We start from the raw sequence: 22,989 nt of genomic DNA, 5'->3' as shown, positions 1-22,989 counted from the left end.
GCTGGTCTTGAACTCCTGGCCTCAAGTGATCCACCCGTCTGGGCATCCTGAAGTGCTGGGATTACAGGTGTGAACCACCACCCAGAGCCATAAAATTAAATTTAAAAAAAAATGAAAAAATCAATTTTAAAAAAGTATGAGATGTCTGTTAGATATCCTGTGGAAATATCACCCAATGGAATATATGAATCTGCAATTCAGAGGACACAGGTGGGCTAGAGATCTAAATGTGGGAGCCATCAGCATACTGATGGTGAGGCCATGACTCTGGATGAGATAATCTAGGGAGTAAATGAAGAAAAAAAAGAGAAGAGATACAAGAACTGAATCCTAAGGCCTTCCAATATTTAAAGGTTATGGATATGAAACTGGGAAAAAGTGGCCAAAAAGACAGGAGGAAATCAAGGGGGACAGTATCCTAAAGCCAAATACTAAAAATGCTTTAAAGAGGGAAGAGAAATCATCCATGTCAAAAATACGCTGATTCATCAACTAAGATGAGGACTAAGAAATGACCTCAGTAATGGGAGATAAGAAATATATGCAATTTTTTCTAAGATAATCTCTAACTCCTTTTTGAAAAACTGCACATGAAAATGGTAATGAATGGCTAAAAAGACCATATTTATTACTGTATAAGGAAATAAATTATGATATCCAAAGTTAATAGATTGTGTTCTAACATAACACAATATATATTTTCCATATTTAAGTGCTGCATAAGTAGGGTATCACTAGAAGAAAAGTACTATTATTTTCTTCATACAAGATCCTGATGAAAATCAAAACTGTGCTTTCAAGTTTTATGCTTATTTGTAACCTGTAACCTGAAGGAGTAAAGTATACTCTTTCACCAAAGATAAATGGCAACAAAATTTATTTTCTAATCTTTAATATTATTATTCATATTATCCAGCTTTTTAGTTGTGGTTTGAACATAGTCATATCAAGCAATTTTCTAGTCACAATTCTGGTACAATAAATAAAAATTGCTATTAGGGTTGTTCTGCCTGATAAGTCACCTGTTAAATAGGAATACCTATTTATTTCAGATCATCTCATGATGGCATAATAGGTAAGACTACAGTGTTCATGAAAGGAGATGGGTAGGAGGCAAGCTAAAGCATAACTTCAATCCTCATATGGATCAATTAGCTTCTTTTTGCTTCATAGTCACAGATAAAATGTATTCGCTAGCCACAGACTGCATAAATTGTATTTGTTACTAGCAGAACTAAAATGAAATGAGCCAAATATAGCAAATACCTATACTCTCTGATTTTGTATCTACAGCAGACATCAATAATTGATCAAGGTATTCGTTCCACTAAGCTTTTGGAACTCTTATTATTACAATTTTCCTGAGAGTCTCTACCAACGGACCAAAGTTAGAAAGTTATTTAAAACCCAGTGCCAGCCCTACATAGAAGGTCATCCATTTTCACTATTATCATAGTCTTTTTTTTTTTTTTTTGAGATGAGTCTCACTCTGTCGCCCAGGCTGGAGTACAGTGGTGCAATCTTGGCTCACTGCAACCTTCACCTCCTGGGTTCCAGCTACTCTCCTGCCTCAGCCTCCCGGGTAGCTGGACTACAGGTGCGCACCATCATGCCCAGCTAATTTTGTACTTTTAGTAGAGATGGGGTTTCACCATGTTGGCCAGGTTGGTCTCAATCTCCCAACCTCGTGATCCACCCGCCTCGGCCTCCCAAAGTGCTGGGATTACAGGTGTGAGCCACCGCGCCCAGCCTTCCTTTGTTTTTTTGAGAGAGTTTCATTCTTGTTGCCCAGGCTGGAGTGCAATGGCCCAACCTCAGCTCACTGCAACCTCCATCTCCAGGGTTCAAGTGATTCTCCTGCCTCAGCCTCCCAAGTAGCTAGGATTACAGGCACCTGCCACCATGCCTGGCTAATTTTTATATTTTTAGTAGAGACACGGTTTTACCACATTGGCCAGGCTGATCTCAAACTCCTGACCTCAGGTGATCCACCCACCTCCGCCTCCCAAAGTGCTGGTATTACAGGTGTGAGCCACCATGCCCAGTCCACAGTCATGTTTTTATATAAAGAAAAGCATGTAATCTGTCATGATAAATAATAACATAAATAATATGTTATCAACTTGCTTAGTCACATTTAAGCATGTTACTTCAATTACAGACAAAAAAGCTGAGGCAGAGAATAAAATGTAATAGCTTAAATTGTTTAATGAGTCAGCAAAAAATTAGAATAGACAGGCATCTCACAACACAACTCTACTAGTTAACACTATGTAAATACTGAAGGCCAACTTTCCAGCAGTGTGTAAGTACTGAATGCCGACTTTGAGTAAGGTACGAGGGGTAGGGGTACTGGAATAGAAGATTAAAATATTAACAAGATGATGCTTTTCCTCAAGGAATTCACTATCTAAAGAGCAGAACATATTCCCAATTAACTATAATAATGATTAATATTTGTTGCACATTTTATATGCACCAGGCATAATTCTAAGTACTCTATATATACTAACTCAGTCTTCACAATAATTATATGAGATAGGTAATTATTATTATAATCCAAGTAGACTGTTATGAATATTCCCAAAGGAGTAATTAATTTTGACGATGGAGATGAGAGAAGTCTTTAAGGAGGGGTGACATTCACACATAGCATTCGTAATTTTTTTTTTTTGAGACAAGGTCTTGCTCTGTTGCACAGGCCGGAGTGCAGTAGCACCATCATAGCTCGCTGCAGACTCACTCTCCTGAGCTCAAGTAATCTTCCTCCCAAGTAGCTGGGACTACAGGCAAACACCACCATGCCCAGATAATTTTTAAAATTTTTAGGGGTCTCAGGGCCGGGCGCGGTGGCTTACGCCTGTAATCCCAACACTTTGGGAGGCTGAGACGGGCGGATCACGAGGTCAGGAAATCGAGACCATCCTGGCCAACACGGTGAAACCCCATCTCTACTAAAAATACAAAAAATTAGCCGGGTGTGGTGGCAGGCACCTATAGTCCCAGCTACTTGGGAGGCTGAGGCAGGAGAATGGTGTGAACCCGGGAGGCGGAGCTTGCAGTGAGCTGAGATCCGGCCACTGCACTCCAGCCTGGGCGACAGAGCCAGACTCCATCTCAAAAAAAAAAAAAAAAAAAAAAAAGAAACGGGGATCTCGCTATGTTGCCCAGGCTGGTCTCAAAATCCTGAACTTAAGTGATCCACCTGCCTCAGCCTCCCAAAGTGCTGGGATTATAGGCATAAGCCACAGTATCTGGCTGCATTCTTTTTTTTTTTTTTGAGACGGAGTCTCACTCTGTCGCCAGGGCTGGAGTGCAGTGGCCGGATCTCAGCTCACTGCAAGCTCCGCCTCCCGGGTTCACGCCATTCTCCTGCCTCAGCCTCCCGAGTAGCTGGGACTACAGGCGCCTGCCACCTCGCCCGGCTAGTTTTTTGTATTTTTTAGTAGAGACGGGGTTTCACCGTGTTAGCCAGGATGGTCTCGATCTCCTGACCTCGTGATCCGCCCGTCTCGGCCTCCCAAAGTGCTGGGATTACAGGCTTGAGCCACCGCGCCCGGCCCTGGCTGCATTCTTAATCTTAATTTCTTATAGGATTTTCCTGTTACAGGAAGAAGCTGTTCTCAGTGAAAAGTACTGCATTAATAAATGCTACAAAGTCATTTTTAAAATAGTATATTTGGGTGTGAATTGGATAGTAAAAGCTTTTAGATGACTTTGAATGCAACATCAAAGCATTTGGTCTTTACTAGGCAAAGAGGTACCATTAAAAGGTCTCTGATATAATGATATTCAAATAATATTTTTAGAAAGAAAACTCTGTTATCAGTGAGGAAGGTCACCTGAAGGGCAGAAATACAGGAGAAAATGAGATCAATTAGGAGGCTATTGAGGGAGAAGAAAAGGAGAAATCAGTTAAGTAAACAGTTAAGGCCAGTCCTTGGAAAAGCAGCCTGCCTGAAAAATCATAGCTACAGGCAAAAATACAACAGCCTGGGGAAAACTCAGGCAGCACCTGCACGGATAAGTATGTAGGGTCCAGCACAAATTGTTCTTTGTGTAAATGGCGGACTCCCAAGAAAGTTTCTTCCCCTTTCCAGATATGTACACAGTAGGCTCCCTGGGAACTTGTACAGGGAGGAAAGGGACTTACCTAAAATAAACCCACAATTATACAAAGAAGAGAAGCAGTGCTTTGATGCTTGCCTGGAGATATACCCACAACTACATAGATAAGGGGGAGTTGTGCAGACAGCTTTTCAGATAAGAGAAGTTACTCAAACAGCTACAGAGGTGAGAGGAGTTTCTTATAAAAGTTTTTGAATTCAACTGTAAAAACAGCAACTCACTTGCGGTTCCCTCTCCACTGCAGAGAGCTTTCTTTTTTCACTCATTAAACTTTCACTGCAACCTCAAACTTTGCATCCACATTCCTTAATTTTCTGAGTCATGAGACAACGAACTAGGATAACACCTTAGATAATGAGACCAGTGACCCTGACCTGTTTCACTATCACAAAAGTTATAGTGTTTTTCAAATTATGGGTCGTGAGCCTAAATTAATAGGTTGTGAAATCAATTTAGTGCGTTGTGATCAACATTAAAAAAAAAAAAAAGCCAGGCGTGGTGGCTCACGTCTGTAATCCCAGCACTTTGGGAGGCCGAGGTGGACGGATCAAGAGGTCAGTCAGGAGATCGAGACCATCCTGGCTAACACGAAACTAAAATTACAAAAAATATTAGCTGGGCATGGTGGCAGGTGCTTGCGGTCCTAGCTACTCGGGAGGTTGAGGCAGGAGAATGGTGTGAACCCGGGAGGTGGAGCTTGCAGTGAGCTGAGATCGCGCCACTGCACTCCAGCCTGGGCGACAGAGCGAGACTCTGTCTCAAAAAAAAAAAAAAAAAAGAAAGAAAATTTTAAAAACACATAATGGAAGTGGCCAGGCATGGTGGCTCACGCCTATAATCCTAGCACTTTGGGAGACTGAGGCGGGTGGATCACTTTAGGTCAGAAGTTCGAGACCAGCCTGGCCAACACGGTGAAACCCTGTCTCTACTAAAAATACAAAAATTAGCCAGGCGTGGCAGTGGGCACCTGTAATCCCAGCTACTCGGGAGACTGAGGCAGGAGAACTGCTTGAACCCAGGAGGCGGAGGTTGTAGTGAGCTGAGATTGTACCACTGAAATCCAGCCTGGGCAACAGAGTGAGACGCCAGCTCAAAAAAAAAAAAAAAATTACTGGCATCTATGCCATCTATATAAAGGTAAATGCTGTCTTGCAAACTTTACTCAAGTTTATATGTGTATATACATATTTGATATGCATATTCATATGAATGTATAATAAATTCAGATGTATTTCTTACAATGGAAAGTAGTCAAAATGTTTGAAGAACATGACCTAAGGGGAAGATGATGAGGGTCTAAATTAAAGTTGTAACTCCTGGAAATGGAAAAGCAATACTTTGAGTGCTCCTTCAAAGAGTAGAGTTAACAGGATTTAATGATGAACTTGCATATAGGGCTTCAAGAGAAGACTGTGGTAGGCTACACAACGGCTCCCCAAAGATACCTACATTCTAATCCCTGGAACCTGTGAATGTTACCTTATATGGCAAAAAAAAGTACTTTGCAGATATGATTAAGGATCTTGAGAGATGGGGAGATTATCCTCAAGATCAGGGTGTGCCCTAATGCAATCACATGTATCCTCATAAGAGGGAGGCAGACAGAGATTTGACACAGAAGGAGAAGCCAATGTGACTACAGGCAGAGACTGGAGTAATGAGTCACAAGCCAAGGAATGCAGCAGTCACCAGAAGCTGGAAGAGGCTAGAAAAAGATTCTCCTCCGGCCTCCAGAGGGAGCATGGCTTGATTTTCACCAGATGAAACTGATTTCAGACTTCTGGTCTCTAGAACCATAAGACAATACATATCCATCATTTTAAGCCATCAAATTACAGCAGCCATAGGAAACTAACACAGAGTCAGAGGCCTTGGCAACTGGGAGGGAGGCAATGTCATTAACAAGGATAAGGAGCACGGGAAAAACGGGGATGATGAATTAAAAATTAAACATAAGTTGGAAATACAGAAAAGACAAATCTGAACAAAGAAATATATAATTAAAAATCTGATATTATATTTAAGACATCTCAATTCTAACTCTATAAAAGCTTTTAAATGTCTTTAAAATGTTCAGAGCTCATGCTATCTCTACTTTTCTTTGGATAATCAAACTTAAGACATAGTTTATGTATTCTATTATCTGACAACAAGTATGGCTAAAACAGGTGCCAGCTTCTGGAATTACATATTGTCTCTGGAATGTTTATTAAAAGAACTAGGAAATCCATGAACTATCTGTTACTGTGAATCACTTACTTAAGCCATTCAGGTTGGCAATTTTTTCAATGCAGTTTGTAGACAGTGAAAGCTTCCTTTAAAAGAACAAAGAAAAAATTTAAATTAATGCGAAAAACTTAAATGGTAAATCAGAAATTATTCCTTAACAATAGTGCCCATGAAAGATAGCATTTAAGTAATACTTCCCCACTCAATCATAGCATTTATTACTTCATTTAAAAATCATTGTTTTTCTCTGATTACACAAGTTAATAAACACTGAAAATTTGAAAAAATCTTCTTGAGGGCAATTTGGTATTAACAATTTTTTTTTCTTCTTAAGACACAGTCTCACTCTGTCACCTAAGCTGGAGTGCAGTAGCACCATTTCAGCTCACTGCAACTTCCACCTCCCTGGTTCAAGCAATTCTCCTGCCTCAGCCACCCAAGTAGCTGGGATTACAGGTGCCTGCTACCATGCCTGGCTAATTTTTGTATTTTTAGTGGAGATAGGGTTTCACCATGTTGGCCAAGATGGTCTTGAACTCCTGACCTCAAGTGATCCACTTGCTTTGGCCTCCCAAAAGTGCTGGGATTAGAAGTATGAGTCACCGCACCTGGCCCTGGTATTATCAAATTTTTTAATGCATACATTTCTTGACTCCGTTTTTCACTTATAGAAATACATCCTACTGAAATATTAATATAAATGCCAAAAGATATATGAACTAGATTATATGTATTGCTGGAATAGCAGACAAATTGAAAAAATCTATAAACACCTGTTAACTGAGGAACAGACAGTGAAATATTAAGCTGCCATTAAAACAAAGAAGATTGGGCTATAGATACCGACTTGGGAAGATGTCTATGATACATAGTTTAAAAACCATCTAGTAGAACAATACTTTTTTTTTTTTTTTTTGAGACAGAGTCTTGCTCTGTGGCCCAGGCTGGAGTGCAGTGGCATGATCTCAGTTCACTGCAACCTCTGCCTCCTGGGTTCAAGTGATTTTCATGCCTCAGCCACCCAAGTAGCTGGGATTATGAGTGTGCAAGTCATGTAAACGACTGGCCAAATCTGTATATTTTCTAGTCACCCCCCACTCCTGAGAACTCCCAGTGATTAATAGAGTGCCTTTAAATCTAGGAATACGGTTGGGAAACAATTCTTTAATTCTTGTTAAGGCAGCCAGCACAAAGAAATTGTCAGCAAAATATGAACAGGTTGACTCGAGGTGATATACAAGGTACTTTAGTATGAGGTACAAAACCTCAAATTTGTTTGCCTTTGAGATGGCTTTATGATAAAAAAATATTTGACCACTTTGAAATCATGCCTGATGCCAAAAAAGCATGTGGTGGTGGATTTTTACGTGACACACTGTGTTCTCATCACAAAGAACAAGCTGTGTACAAAAGCTAAATATGTTTGCTCTCCCCTTTGATCCCACAGATGGATATTAGTCTAATGCATGGGTTCACAAATATGCATCCTAGAATTACCCGAGTTGCTTACTGTAAATGCAGATTCCTAGGTTTCATCAGTAAATATTCTATTTCTATAAATTTGGGATGGGGCTGATCTCCTGCATAAAGCGCAGATGATCAAGGGATCACACTTAGACAAACACAGGGTGAAGAAATCAGAAAAAAAATCTAGTGATTCTATGGTATACTATAGCCCTGATGGGAGACACTTGTAGCCTAAAAACATGGTTACAAGGCAACATGGTATAATTGCCTCAAATTAGCCACAGAATGCTGCTAAAATACATATATTGAGAAAATAAATTAAAATAAATTACTATAGATTTGATATTTAAAGTCACAGGATATAGGATTACAAAATAAGTAGTCCGGGCACAGTGGCTCATGCCTGTAGTCCCAGCACTTTGGAAGGCTGAGGTGGGTGGATCACTTGAGGTCAGGAGTTCGAGACCAACTCGGCTAACATGGTGAAACCCCATCTCTACTAAAAATACAAAAAAAATTAGCCAGGTGTGGTGGCGAGCACCTGTAGTCCCAGCTACTTGGGAGGCTGAGGCAGGAGAATTGCTTGAACCCAGGAGGCAGAGGTTCCAATGAGCCAAGATCACATCACTGCACTGCAGCCTGGGTGACAAAGAATGTTTCAAAAAAATGGCCAGGCGCAGTGGCTCAAGTCTGTAATCCCAGCACTTTGGGAGGCCGAGACGGGTGGATCACGAGGTCAGGAGATCAAGACCATCCTGGCTAACACGGTGAAACCCCGTCTCTACTAAAAAATACAAAAAACTAGCCGGGCGAGGTGGCGGGCGCCTGTAGTCCCAGCTACTTGGGAGACTGAGGCAGGAGAATGGCGTAAACCTGGGAGGCAGAGGTTGCAGTGAGCTGAGATCCGGCCACTGCACTCCAGCCTGGGCGACAGAGCGAGACTCTGTCTCAAAAAAAAAAAAAAAGTCTCAAAAAAAAAAGGATAATTTGATCCCAATTAGAATTTTTTTTTTTTTTTAAGTTAGAAGGCTCTACAAAAATGCTAGCACTGGTTCTCACATAGTGCTGGATTTTGGTTGATGTTAATTCCTTTTCTTTGTGCTGCTTATATTTTCCAGATGTTTTACAACGTGTTTTTATTAACTTTAAACTTTTTTTTAAGGGGTATCTCTTAGGCATGTAGTAAGAAAATACATTTCTGACTTTGTGGATAATTTTACAAGAGAAAGTAGTAGATTTTATAGTTTATTGTGGTGCTCGCTTCAGCAGCACACGTACTAAACTGGAACAATAGATTAGCATGGTCCCTGCACAAGGATGACATACACATTCATGACGCATTCCGTATTTTAAAAATATACAGTTTATTGTGTTATTTAGCTTCTCCCAAAAGACTAGGAGATGTATATTTTCAAACACATTATAAAAACTGTACTAAAAATATTGTACTGTTCGGCCAGGCGCAGTGGCTCATGCCGGTAATCTCAGCACTTTGGGAGGCCGAGGTGGCCAGATCACGAGGTCAGGAGATCAAGATCATCCTGGCTAACATGGTGAAACCTTGTCTCTACTAAAAATACAAAAAATTTGCTGGGCATGGTGGCACGTGCCTGTAGTCTCAGCTACCTGGGAGGCTGAGGCAGGAGAATTGCTTAAACCCGGGAGGCATAGGTTGCAGTGAGCCGAGATCGTGCCATTGCACTCCAGCCTGGGTGACAGAGCCAGACGCCATCTCAAAAAAAAAATAAATAAATAAATAAATAAATAAATAAAAAATTGTACTGTACTGTTCAATAGTTTCTATTAATAATCCCATAAACCAGTCATTTTTCATGTTTGGCCTTGCCAAAGGGAGAATTACACTAAGCAAACAAAAAAAAAAAAATGAAGACCACAGAAAACAAACATATTTTCTTACTTTGTGTGTTTAAGGAAAGAAAGGGAAACCTAACAGCAATTCTAGAAGGATGAAAAGAGAACTTACTCGCAATTAGCAAGCATGGACAAGGATGCATCCATCTTCTCTACAGGGGGAATCTGGGCATAAAGTTTTATCTCTTTGGCTTCAGATGGCCTCTGGCCAGTTTTCTCTTCCTATGAGAAAAATACATTTGGAAGAAATAACCCATGATTGTAATGTGGAACCAAAAGAGGCCAGAATTTCCCAAGGCTTTTCCATGTTTATTTCAAAACAATTGCTAGAATTTAGCAAACTGCTTAATAATTCTTTACCATTAGCTTATTGAAAACATTTACCTACTGACCCTGATAATCAGATTTATATGTGGCTGAATCAGATAACTATTAGGTCCCTACCAAAAGAAAATGAGGAGAAAATTTTTAAAAAACTTTTATTTTTGTGGTATTTAAAATTTGAAAAGGGCACAAACAAATGCAAAGATATCCCATATTCATGGATCAGAAGAATTAATATAATTAAAATGACCATACTTCCCAATGCAAGCTACAGATTCAATGTAATTCCTATCAAAATACCAATGTCATTTTTCACAGAAATAGAAAAAAGTCCTAAAATTTATATGGAACCAAAAAAGAACACAAATAGCCAAAACAATCCTGAGCAAAAAGAACAAAATTGGATGTTATCAGACTACCTGATTTCAAAATACATTATAAGGTGAACACAACCCAAACAGCACGGTATTGGTATAAAAGCAGATACACAGACCAATAGAATGGAATGGAGAATCCAGAAATAAGTCCATGTATTTACAGCCAACTGATTTTTGACAAAGGCACCAAGAACATACATTGGGAAAAGGATACCCTCTTCAATAAATGGTGCTGGAGAAACTGGATATCCAAATGCAGATGAATGAAACTGGACCCCTTTCTCTCACCATATGCAAAAATCGACCATGATGAATTAAAAACTTAAAGGTAAGACTCAAAACTATAAAGCCACTAGAAGAAAATACAGGGAAAACACTTCAGGACATTGATATAGGAGATGATTTTATGGCTAAGTCCTCAAAAGCACAGGCAACAAAAACAAAAATAAACAATGGAACTAAAACTAAAAAGCTTCCGGGCAGGCGTGGTGGTGCATGCCTGTAACCCCAGCACTTCGAGAGGACAAGATGGGTGGATCACCTGAGGTCAGGAGTTTAAGACCAGCCTGGCCGACATGGTGAAACACCATCTCTACTAAAAACACAAAAAAGTAGCCGGGCGTGGTGGCGGGCGCCTGTAATCCCAGCTACTTGGGAGGCTGAGGCAGGAGAATTGCTTTAACCTGGGAGGCAGAGGTTGCAGTGAGCTGAGATGATGCCATTGCACTCCAGCCTGGGCAACAAAGCAAGACTCCATCTCAAAACATAAAAATAAAAATAAAAAGCTTCTGCACAGCAGAGGAAACAATCAACAGAGTGAAGAGAAAACCTATCGAATGGGAGAAAATATTTGCGAACTATTCATCTGACAAGGGAACTCAACACAATAGTAAAATGACAAACAGGCACAGTGGCTCATGCCTGTAATACCAGCAATTTGGGAGGCCAAAGAAGGAGGACTGCTTGAGCCCAAGAGTTGGAAACCAGCCTGAACAACGCAGCAAGACCTCATTTCTACAAATAATTTAAAAATCAGCCAGATGTGGTGGCACACACCACATCTTGGTGATGTGCCAATACTTTATAGTATTGGGAGGTGGAGGCTGAGGTGGGAGGATCACTTGAGCTCACTGCACTGCAGCCTCGGGGGACAGAGACTCTGTCCCCAGAAAAACAAACTAACTAACCAAACAAAACTAGAAGCTCAGGAGCCATTTCCTTTGCTTTCCTATGTTTTTTATAACCCATTGCAGTGTAAGACACACAAAACTCCTTTCAAAAACTTAAATCACCACATGTCAATAATAGAAAACAGGCTGGGCACAATGGCTCATGCCTATAATCCTAGCACTTTGGGAGGTTGAGCTTGGAGGATCACTTGAGCTCAGGAGTTTGAGACCAGCCTGGGCAATATAGTGAGACCTCATCTTTAACAAAATTAAATTAAAAGAAAAATAAAATATATTTAATAATAATGATAGAAAACATACAATCAGTTGTAAGATCTAATACACATCCACTCAGTGTTTATTTTTATGTCATATATTTGTAGGTTAGAGGAGAAATTGACACCTAGTAGATCCTTAATAAATGTTGCGTGAATCAATGAAAAAGTGAGATTGATGTCCTTGAATAATCTTCAAATCAAAAATGCATGGGCCAGGCACAGTGGCTCACACCTGTAATCCCAGCACCATGGGAGGCTGAGGCAAGAGGATCACTTGGGCTCAGGAGTTCAAGACCAGCCTGGGCAACATAATGAGACTCTGTCTCTACAACAACAGCAACAACAACAAATTAGCCAAGGGTGGTAATGCACACCTGTACTCCCAGCTACTCAGGTGTTTGAGCATAGGACACTGAAGCTGCAGTGAGCTATGATTGTGACACTGCACTCCAGCCTGGGTGACAGAGTGAGACACTGTCTCAAAAACAAAAAAAATGCAAAAAATGTATGGCCATAATGTAATCTAGAAATAGACTCTACCAGCCAAGACAAAAAAAAAAAACACTAGTTATTGTAAGCAAAATAAAGTCTCAAAATCCAATTCAAGGAAAATGAAATCTGGTACTAAGTCTACTCCATATTCTTTTCTTTCTTAAGATTTTTCATTAAATATTTAACCAAACAGAAATAAATTATAAAAATACATTTAAAGTAAATGAGAAATTTATAAGCACTAAAACAAGAATTCAAGTATTTCATTATTTTATCGACTTTTGTCTATTTTCCCCAGACACCAACACTTCTGAAAGCCTTTTTATTCAAAGCCTAGTTACAAAAGCAAAAGGTACATTATTATGCAAAAAAACTACACTAGATCTTAGTCAAAAGGCCGAGAATCAAAGCAAAAAAACTACTGATAACATAGACAAGTTTATGGGCACAGAAATTCAGAAGCCATCTCTGTACTCTATGGAAATTATGTCTACAATGCTGAATTCTAACTGTTCAAACCGTATAGAATGTTATATAATACCGAAAATATAATTTATATATAATGCATGTTTTTTTACAATGTAGTTTCCTTTCTAGTATTGCTACTTGAGTATTTTTATTCAGTGTTTTCTTTTCAGTTGCCTATGCATGATTTACACTGTCCACATTGATTGTCTCTATACTAACCTCCACGAGGCTAAAACCACCTTCTAAAGCCTAGATAATTCACAACCCATATGACTCCAGCATATGAAAATGATATGTAGCTTAGTGATGATACAGTTGAAAAAGAAAATGTATTAACACAGAAATTCCAGCAATTTTATAGCAATAGGTAAAATCGGCTTTTCCATATTTAAATCTTCCAGTGGTCAGATTTTTTTAATTGAAATTTTTATTACAATATTTGAAGTTTGTCCAGTTCCCCCAAGCGTAGCATTTTATGACTACAGTATAATATAACTATAGTATTGTTATTGATACAATCCACTGATTTTATTCTGATTTTCCCAAGTTTGCTTGTGCTCATGTGCATGTATGACTGTGTGTTTGTATGTGTGTATTAAGTTTTTTGTTGTTTTTTTTTTTCTTTTTTCTTTGAGACAGAGTCTCGCTCTGTTGCCCAGGCTGGAGTGCGGTGGTGCGATCTCGGCTCACTGCAAGCTCTGTCTCCTGGGTTCACGCCATTCTCCTGCCTCAGCCTCTGGAGTAACTAAGACTACAAGTGCCCGCCACCGCGCTCGGCTAATTTTTTGTATTTTTTTTTTTTTTTTTTAGTAGAGACGGGGTTTCACCGTGTTAGCCAGGATGGTCTCGATCTCCTGACCTCGTGATCCGCTCACCTCAGCCTCCCAAAGTGCTGGAATTACAAGCGTGAGCCACCACGCCCGGCCGTATGTGTATATTAAGTTTTACACAATTTTATCATCTGTGTAGGTTCATGCATCCACCACCATAGTCAAGATAGCTGAATAGTTCCAATACCAAAAGGATCCTTTGCATTAAATAGCTAGATTTGAATAACTATCTAACATTTTTCTTTGTACAGTTTCTAAAAGGAGGAAAAACTCATGTACTCACCCATCTCGCTAAGGCTTCTTTGATTGTTGTTGCTTTTGCCTTTAAAAAAAAAAAAAGAAAGAAAAGAAAAAAAGTTGCTTGTATGTATGTATGTATGTATGTATTTTGAAACAGAATCTTGCTCTGTCGCCCAGGCTGGAGTGCCATGGTGTGATCTCCGCTCACCGCAACCTCTGCCTCCTGGGTTCAAGCAATTCTCCTGCCTCAGCCTCCCAAGTAGCTGGGACTACAGGTGCGCACCACCAAGCTTGACTAATTTTTTGTATTTTTAGTAGAGATGGGGTTTCACCATGTTGGCCAGACTGGTCTCGAGCTCCTGACCTCATGATCTGCCCTCCTCCCCGCCCTCCCCCGCCTCGGTCTCCCAAAGTGCTGGGATTACAGGCATGAGACACTGCGCCCGGCCCCAAGTTGTCTTTATTGGTGTTATTTGTTGATACACTTTTCAAGCAATAACTATTAGCCTTGGCTTCTACCATTAAAAGGATTTCTTTCTTTAAGATTTTATATGCAAAGAAGATGTTTTAATTTCCTGAAATCAGAATAATTTAAATATCTCTGAGAAAAAAATAAGGAAATCATTATGTAACACCCATACACTTCACTCCCACTTGGTTTACAAAAAATATGTAGCTTCCAATACTTGATATTAAAATACATCTTATTTCACTGATTCTAAGGATCTACATCTTTCTTACATTTTAATATTGAAATTTGGATATATCTTATACTCAGGAACAATTTACAATTGCTGTGGGCAGGTGGCAGTGGTGAAATTTTAGAAAAATATTAACCACTTTATTTCTTATCATATATTCCTTTTTATGTTTGCAAAGGATGAGGATAAAGGATAGGATAAAAAATCTGTATGTCTACATACATTTAAAAGAACTCTATCAATAAGTACAAAATAAAAATTTTAAATATTTAAAGTATTTGTCATAGTTCAGTTCAAACCATTTTTTCTTAGTAAAACATAAAATAATGTTGCACCTTATAATTAATAGCAGCTTAGATTCAATTTAATATATTTAAAACTCTAAAGGTACCCAACGGAAGATATCCTTAATGAATTATTGCCGGTGCTCTTTTTTTAAAAAAGAACCCCAAAGAATAACAAAAGGAAAGTTTTTAAACTATGTGAACAAATGTGAACCTGAAAGAATCAATGCTTCAAGACGAATCCTGAGTAGTTAATTGGGCCTAAATTTAAAACAGGGCCTAAGCTAGGCACAGTGTCTCACACCTATAATCCCAGCACTTTGGGAGGCCAAGGTGGGAGGATCACCTGAGGCCAGGAGTTCAATACCAACCTGGGCAACATACAGAGACTCCACCTCTACAAAACAAAATTTAAAATAAAAATTAGTCTGGCACCGTGGTGCATGCCTATAGTCCTAGCTACTTGGGAGGCTGAGGTGGGATGATCAATTGAACTCAAGAGTTCAAGGTTACAGTGAGGTATGATCGCACCACCACATTCCAGCCTGGGCAACAGGGCAAGCCTGTCTGGGAAAAAATTAATTAGATTAAATCAAATTAATTAGAGTCAAGCAGCCATTTGCTTACTAGAGGTCATACGCATATTCCAGTTCCCCCAAAAAACACACCTCTGTTCAACTTTGGGACTTCCAGAGTTCATATGAACTAACCAATCAGAACTCACCTGAATCAACCAATCAGTTCACTTGCCTCAACCAATCAAGGCCCAGCTGTATCAACGAACCAGAACTGAATGAGTTTGAATCCTTCATTTGCATAAACAGACCTGATTGAGAAGGTGGCAACTTTGGCTATAAAACTCAAGCTCTCCCTTTGTTCTCTGGAACACACCTTCCTTCTACACCTAAGGCTGCATGTAGCCATATGTAAACTGTTCATTGAAATAAGGTCTCTTCCCTCCCTTTTCCTTTTGAGAGAATTTTTGTTCACAAATATATACATTATGTCTAGAAAGTAAAGACATACTAATAAGTAACCCTTGGGTTAAAAAGAAAATGATAAAATAATAAAAGAAAAAAAGTCAAAATTTGGGGAATATAACACTAAGAAGGAAACTTACAGATTCAAATACACTTGTCAGAAAATAAGAGATAGAAAACAAATGAGCTAGGCGTTCACACATTTGGCAAAGTACATCATTACAAACCCAATGAAGGTAGAAGGAAATACAAAGGAAAAAGTCAATGGAAAACAGAATGGGGGGATAAAATAGCTAACAAAACTAAAAGTTGGTTCTTAAATCCCTGGCAAGCCTGATTGAGCAAAAAAGAGGGCAATATAAATTGAAAATATAGAATGAACCAGGCATGGTGGTTCATGCCTGTAATCCCAGCACTTTGGGAGGCTGAAGTGGGAGGACTGCTTGAGCCCAGGAGTTCGAGACCAGCCTGGGCAAGGCAGTGAGACTTTGTCTCTACAAAAAATAAAAATTAGCCTGGGCGACAGAGCGAGACTCTGTCTCAAAAAAAATAAAAATAAATAATAATAAAAATAAAAAAATGAAATAAAAATAAAAAAATAAAAATTAGGGCGTGGTGGCACTGGGCAAGGTGGCGCATGACTGTGGTGCCAGCTACTCGGGAGGCTGAGGTGGGAAGATCACTTGACTCAGGGAGGGAGGCTTCAGTGAGCCGAGATCACACCACTACACTCCATCCTGGGCAACAGAGCAAGACCCTGTCTCAAAAAATATATATAACCTGGACAACATAGCAAGACCCTGTCTCTACAAAAAAACACAAATATTAGTCAGGCATAGTGGCAGGCACCGGCAGTTCCAGCTACTAGGGGGCTGGGGAACTGGGCAGGGGCTAAGCCGGGAGGATCACTTGAGCCTGGGAGGTCAGGGCTGCATGAACCTAAATGGTGCCACTGCACTCCAGCCTGGGTGACAAAGCGAGATCTTGTCTCAAAAAACAAACAAACAAAAACCACACACATACACACACATACAGAAAAAGAGACAGAATACAGAGAAATAACTACAGACACCACAGAGATTTTAAAAATAAAATATCATTGCTGGGCACAGTGGCTCATGCTTGTAATCCCAGCACTTTGGGAGGCTGCGGCGGGTAGATCACTTGAGGTCAGGAGTTTGAGACCAGGCTGGCCAACATTGGGAAACCCCATCTCTATGAAAAATACAAAAATTAGCTGGGCATGGTGGTGTGCACCTGTAGTCCCAGCTACTTGGGTGGCTGAGGCAGAAGAAGTGTTTAAACCCAGGAGGTGGAGGTTGCAGTGAGCCGAGACTGCGCCATTGCATTCCAGCCTGAGCGACAGAGCAAGACTCCATCTCCAAAATAAAAAATAAATATCATAAGCAAACATATGGCAATAAGATTTAAAACCTAGACAAGGTATGCATTTCTATAAAAAACATAAAAGTGTCAAAACTGTCATAAGAATCAAGAAAATTTGAATAGACCAACACTATTTAAAATATTAAAATGATAGATTTACCCTTATTCTCCTCCCCTAATACAGCAAGCCTAGACACTTCTGCAAGTGAGTTCTACTAAGCTTTCAAGGGTATTCCCTGTAACAAGTTGTTTCAGAAACCAGAAAAAGAGGGAACGCTGCCAACTTATTTTAAGAGGCTAGTATAACCTTGATGCCATAACCACATAAGGAGCCCAATTTACTTTTCAACATGGATTTGAAAATCCTAGATACAATATTATATCTTCAGGCTGGGCATGGTGGCTTATGCCTGCAGTCCCAGCACTAGGGAAAGCCAAGGCTGGAGGATCGCTTGAGGCCAGGAGTTTGAGACCAGCCTGGACAACACAGCAAGACCCCATCTCTACAAAAAGAAAAAGAAATAGAAAAATCAGGTTGTCAAAGTCAATGGTATTTATTGAACCGTGATCAAGAATAATTATCCTGAGAGTACAAGGAACACAACAAAAGAATCTATAAATATAACTAATTAATGGATTAGAGGGGAAAGTCACATTTATTTCAATAAGCGTAGAAAAAGTACTTGATAAAGTTCTACATCTGATGTTAAAAGCTCTTAGCAGCTGGTTTGGTGACACATGCCTGTAGTCCCAGCTACTCAGGAGGCTGAGGCAGAAGGATTGCTGGAGCCCCATAATTGAAGGCCAGTCTAGGCAATATAGTAAGACCTCAGCTCTTTAAAAAATAAAATAAAAGCTCTCAGCTAAAAATTAAAGGGAAATTGCCTGGCTAGCCACAGTGACTCAAACCTGTAATCCCAGGACTTTGGGAGGCTGAGGTGGGAGGATTCCTTGAGGTCAGGAGTTTGAGACCAGCCTGGACACCATAGCAAGATTCCCGTCTCCAAAAATAAAATAAAAAATAAATAAAAAGGGAAATTCCTTACTTGATAAAAGCTATATACCAAAACTCCACAACAAACACCATACTTAATGGAGAAATTCATTTATTTCAGCAAATATTAATTGTCTATTATCTACCAAGCATTCCTCTATGTGTTTAGGATATATCAATGAACAAAACAGAGATCCCTGCTTTCATGGAGCTTACATCTATTAGAAGGAGCAGATGATAAAAATATATACAGTTGGCCCTCCATATCCTCAGGTTCCACATCTGCAGATTCAACCCACCATGGATAGAAAACATGTGAAAAAAATCCACTAAAAAGCAACAATAACAACAATAAAAAATAATACAAATTGTAAAAACAATGGCCAGGTGCAGTGGCTCATGCCTGTAATCCCAGTATTTTGGGAAGCTGAGGTCAGAGGATCATTTGAGGCCAAGAGTTGAAACCAGCCTGGACAATATAGTGACATCCCATCTCTACAAAAAATAAAAATAAAAAAATTAGCCAGGCATAGTAGCATGTACCTATAGTCCTAGGTACTCAGGAGGCTGAGGCAGGGGGACTATTTGAGCCCAGGAGTTCAAGGTTGCAGTGAGCCATGATTATGCTACTATATTCCAACCTGGGCTACAGAGTGAGACCCTATCTCAGAACAAAACAAAACAAAAATACAGTATAATGACTATTTAAATAATATTTATATTGTATTAGGTAGTTATAAGTAATCTAGAGATGATTTAAAGTATACAGGAGGATGTGTGTTGGTTATATGCAAATACTACACCATTATATGTAAGGGACTTGAAGATCCATAGATTTCAGTATCTAGGGATTCCTGGAACCAATCCCACATGAATACCAAGGGAGAACTGCATATAATAAGAAAATTATATAGTATATTAGAAGGTAACAATTACTAAGGAAAAGGAAAACATTGGAGGTGGGTAAAGGGTATCAGAATGTATGTAAATGTAGTGTGGAGGATGTTTGTTTCAAATAAAATGGTCAAAGTGGGCCTAACTGAGAAGGTAACATTAAATGTAGTCCCTTTAAAATCTCAAACACATCAGCTGGGTGCAGTGGCTCATGCCTGTAATCCCAGCACTTTGGGAGGCCGAGCCAGGTGGATCACGAGGTCAAGAGTTTGAGACCAGCCTGGTCAACATGGTGAGACCCCGTCTATACTAAAAATATGAAAATTAGCCAGGCATGGTGGCGGGTGCCTGTAATCCCAGCTACCCAGGAGGCTGGGGAGGAGAACTGCTTGAACCCGGGTGGTGGAGGATGCAGTGAGCCAAGACTGCGCCACTGCACTCCAGCCTGGGTAACAGAGTAAGACTCCGTCTCAAAAAAATAAAAACAGAAAAAAAAATCTCAAACACATCAAGGATCACTTCTAATCACCACTATGAATAATAATTATTATTTATAATAATTTATATATATTTATTTATTTATTCTTCTTCTCCTGGCCGAGAGAAGATATTTTCAACATGAAACCAATGAGAACCAATATTTAGAATACACAAGGAACACCTAAAATTCAAAAACAAAAAGAAAAATGGAAAAATTGGTAAAAATATGAACAGATAATTCACAGAAACTGAAACCCAGATGACTAATAAGAATATCAAGAAGGCTGGGCATGGTGGCTCACGCTTGTAATCCCAGCATTTTGGGAGGCCAAGGCGGCCATATCACCTGAGTCCAGGAATTCAAGACCAGCCTGGGCAACATGGAGAACCTTCTCTCTACTAAAAATACAAAAAAATCAGCCAGGCATGGTGGTGCAGGCCTGTAGTCCCAGCTACTCGCAGGGGCTGAGGTGGGAGGATCCCAGGAGGTGGAGGAGCCCTGATGGAGCCACTGCACTCCAGACCAGGCAACAGAGCGAGATCTTGTCCCCCCAAAAAACAAAAACAAACAACAAATATATATATATATATATATATATATATATATGAAATGAGGTGTTATAACACATTGAGAATCAGAAAAATGCAAAGTAAAACAATGGAATACTAAAACACACCCTCGGATTGGCAAAAGTTATAAAGTTGATGAGCACATAAAGAAAGGGGAACTCTTGGCCAGGCATGGTGGCTCACGCCTGCAATCCCACCATTTTGGGAGGCCTAGGTGGGCAGATCACTTGAGGTCAGGAGTTTGAGACCAGTCTGGCCAACATGGTGAAGCTCCATCTCTACTGCAAATACAACAATTAGCTGGGCGTGGTGGCAAGTGCCTGTAATCCCAGCTACTCCGGAGGCTGAAGCAGAAGAATCGCTTGAGCCCTGGGGGCAGAGGCTGCAGTGAGCTGAGACTGTGCCACTGCACTCCAGCTTGGGCGAGAGAGTGAGACTCTGTATCAAAACAAAACAAAACGAACAAACAAGAAGAAATGGGAACTCTCCTGCATTGCTGGAGGAAGTAAACACTGGTCAAGCCATTCTGGAAAGCAGCCTGAAAAGCACCTAGGGAAATTAAGTATACATAGATCCTATGATGGTATAGTCCCACTCCTGGGTGTGTTTCCAAGAGAAATCTTTTGCATGGGTCCATAAAAAGGTATTTTCACAACACTGTTTGTAGAAAAAGAGTTGAAGCCAACTAGCTGTTTATTGCGGCAATATAAATTGGTATAAGGTAACTGGTTTCCCTATAGACAGAAGGAGTCAAAAATTCAAATGCCTAAAGGTCCTCATGGACATCACTAAGCGGTAAAACTGGCCAAGTAAGGACAGGACTAGTGTAAAGAAGATAACCTCTACTCAGCTCCAGACAACTGTTAGCAGGTGGGACTTGGGGAAAAGAGCTACCCTAATACCATACTTCTTCAAATTTAAAACTCCATTAATTGTAAGTAACACCTTTATTTTATGTATCATTAAGTAAGAAAAGATGCTGCCAGTTATAACATACTATATCTCAGTAATATGAAAATGTGGGCCGGGCGCGGGGGCTCAAGCCTGTAATCCTAGCACTTTGGGAGGCCGAGACGGGCGGATCGCGAGGTCAGGAGATCGAGACCATCCTGGCTAACACGGTGAAACCCCGTCTCTACTAAAAACTACAAAAAAACTAGCCGGGCGAGGTGGCAGCGCCTGTAGTCCCAGCTACCTGGGAGGCTGAGGCAGGAGAATGGCGTGAACCCGGGAGGCGGAGCTTGCAGTGAGCTGAGATCCGGCCACAGCACTCCAGCCTGGGTGACAGAGCCAGACTCCGTCTCAAAAAACAAAAAACAAAAAACAAAAAACAAACAAAAAAAAAGAAAATGTGAAAAAAGTATCCAATGGTGAAACATGGTATTTCTTTTTCTTTTTCTTTTTTTTTTCAGACAGAGACTCACGCTGTTGCTCAGGCTGGAGTGCAGTGGCACCATCTCAGCTCACTGCAAGCTCCGCCTCCTGGGTTCACCCAATTCTCCTGCCTCAGCCTCCCGAGTAGCTGGGACTACAGGCGCCCACCACCACGCCTGGCTAATTTTTTTTTTTTTTTTTTTGTATTTTTAGTAGAGATGGGGTTTCACCGTGTTAGCCAAGATGGTCTCTATCTCCTGACCTCGTGATCCGCCCGCCTCAGCCTCCCAAAGTGCTGGGATTACAGGCGTGAGCCACCGCGTCAGGCCCCGATATTCATTTTTCAAGAGAAATTGGAAATCTTGGTTTTAATGTGAGATATCATCATTTGAAGACATTGTCCTGAAGTGGAAGGTCATAAGAGAAAAAAAAAGACACTGAAAGATTTTTTTTTAATTAAAATACTATGTGGCCCCATATTTCTGGAGGACCCAGGTCTGCCAGTCTGCAGACTAAGCTAGTTCTAAATACAGTCATGAGCTGCATAACAAGTTTCAGTTAACAACCGACCACATATAAGACAGTGGTCACATAAGACTGTAATACTGTATTTTTACTGTAACTTCTCTATGTTTGTTTGTTTGTTTGAGACAGGGTCTTGCTCTGTTGCCCAGGCTGGAGTGCAGTGGTGCAATCTCAGCTCACTGCAACCTCCACCTCCCGTGTTCAAGTGATTGTCATGCCTCAGCCTCCTGAGTAGCTGGGATTATAGGTGTACCACGACACCCAGCTAATTTTTGTATTTTTAGAAGAGGCGGAGTTTCACCATGTTGGCCAGGTGGGTCTTGAACTCCTGACCTCAGGTGATCTGCCAGCCTCAGCCTCCCAAAGTTCTGGGATTACAGGCGTGAGCCACCGCACTCTGGAGGCTTTTCTATGTTTAAATACACAAATTCATTGTTTCAATGGCCTACAGTATTCAGCACAGTAAGATGCTATAAAAGTTTGTAGCCTAGGAGCAATAGCCTACACCATCTGGTTTTTGTAGGCATATTCTATGATATTTGCAAGGCAAAACTGCCAATGATGTGTTTCTTAGAATGTATCCCTGTCATCATTAAGTGACTTATAACTGTACTCTTTCTGATTCTCTATTTGAAGATTTTCAACAATCACTATGGCTCATACTTTCATAAATATTTAGGTCTGAGGCTTTCTTCACCTGAATATAAACCTAGGTTCCAGAACTTTCAACTTTCCTTGGCAGTGGCTTTCAGCTAACTGCTTGGGGAACAAAGTAAGGAAAGCAGGGGGGAAACTACTTTTTAAAGAGTGGTATTTAATCTTGTTGAGGGCAGGCATGACTTCCTCATCATTTCCATCTCTTGGGCTCAATTTCTGCCCACTAATATAGCACTGGAAGCACAAAAAGAAGACAAGTAATTATGCTTC

At 40.2% G+C, this 22,989-nt stretch overlaps 1 protein-coding gene and 1 pseudogene across 3 annotated transcripts in view; one reads left to right on the top strand and one right to left on the bottom strand.

Moving 5' to 3' along the window:
* Positions 1-22,989, bottom strand: part of DNAL1 (dynein axonemal light chain 1) — a 52,082-nt gene that overhangs the window by 18,014 nt on the left and 11,079 nt on the right. For all 3 annotated transcript variants that reach the window (XM_030931476.1, XM_030931477.1, XM_010382607.2), the window contains 3 exons: positions 13,918-13,956; positions 9,809-9,918; positions 6,388-6,443 (listed from right to left, as the gene is read on the bottom strand). In XM_030931476.1, coding sequence (XP_030787336.1) covers positions 6,388-6,443; positions 9,809-9,918; positions 13,918-13,956 — 205 coding nt within the window. The remainder of the gene's footprint in view (positions 1-6,387; positions 6,444-9,808; positions 9,919-13,917; positions 13,957-22,989) is intronic.
* On the top strand, positions 9,078-9,176 carry LOC115897812 (annotated as a pseudogene).

The sequence above is a fragment of the Rhinopithecus roxellana genome, chromosome 5, assembly GCF_007565055.1.
Source record: "Rhinopithecus roxellana isolate Shanxi Qingling chromosome 5, ASM756505v1, whole genome shotgun sequence".
Lineage (NCBI taxonomy): Eukaryota > Metazoa > Chordata > Mammalia > Primates > Cercopithecidae > Rhinopithecus > Rhinopithecus roxellana.
Note: the sequence above shows the minus strand (reverse complement) of the source record. Positions and strands in the feature narration are given on the sequence as shown.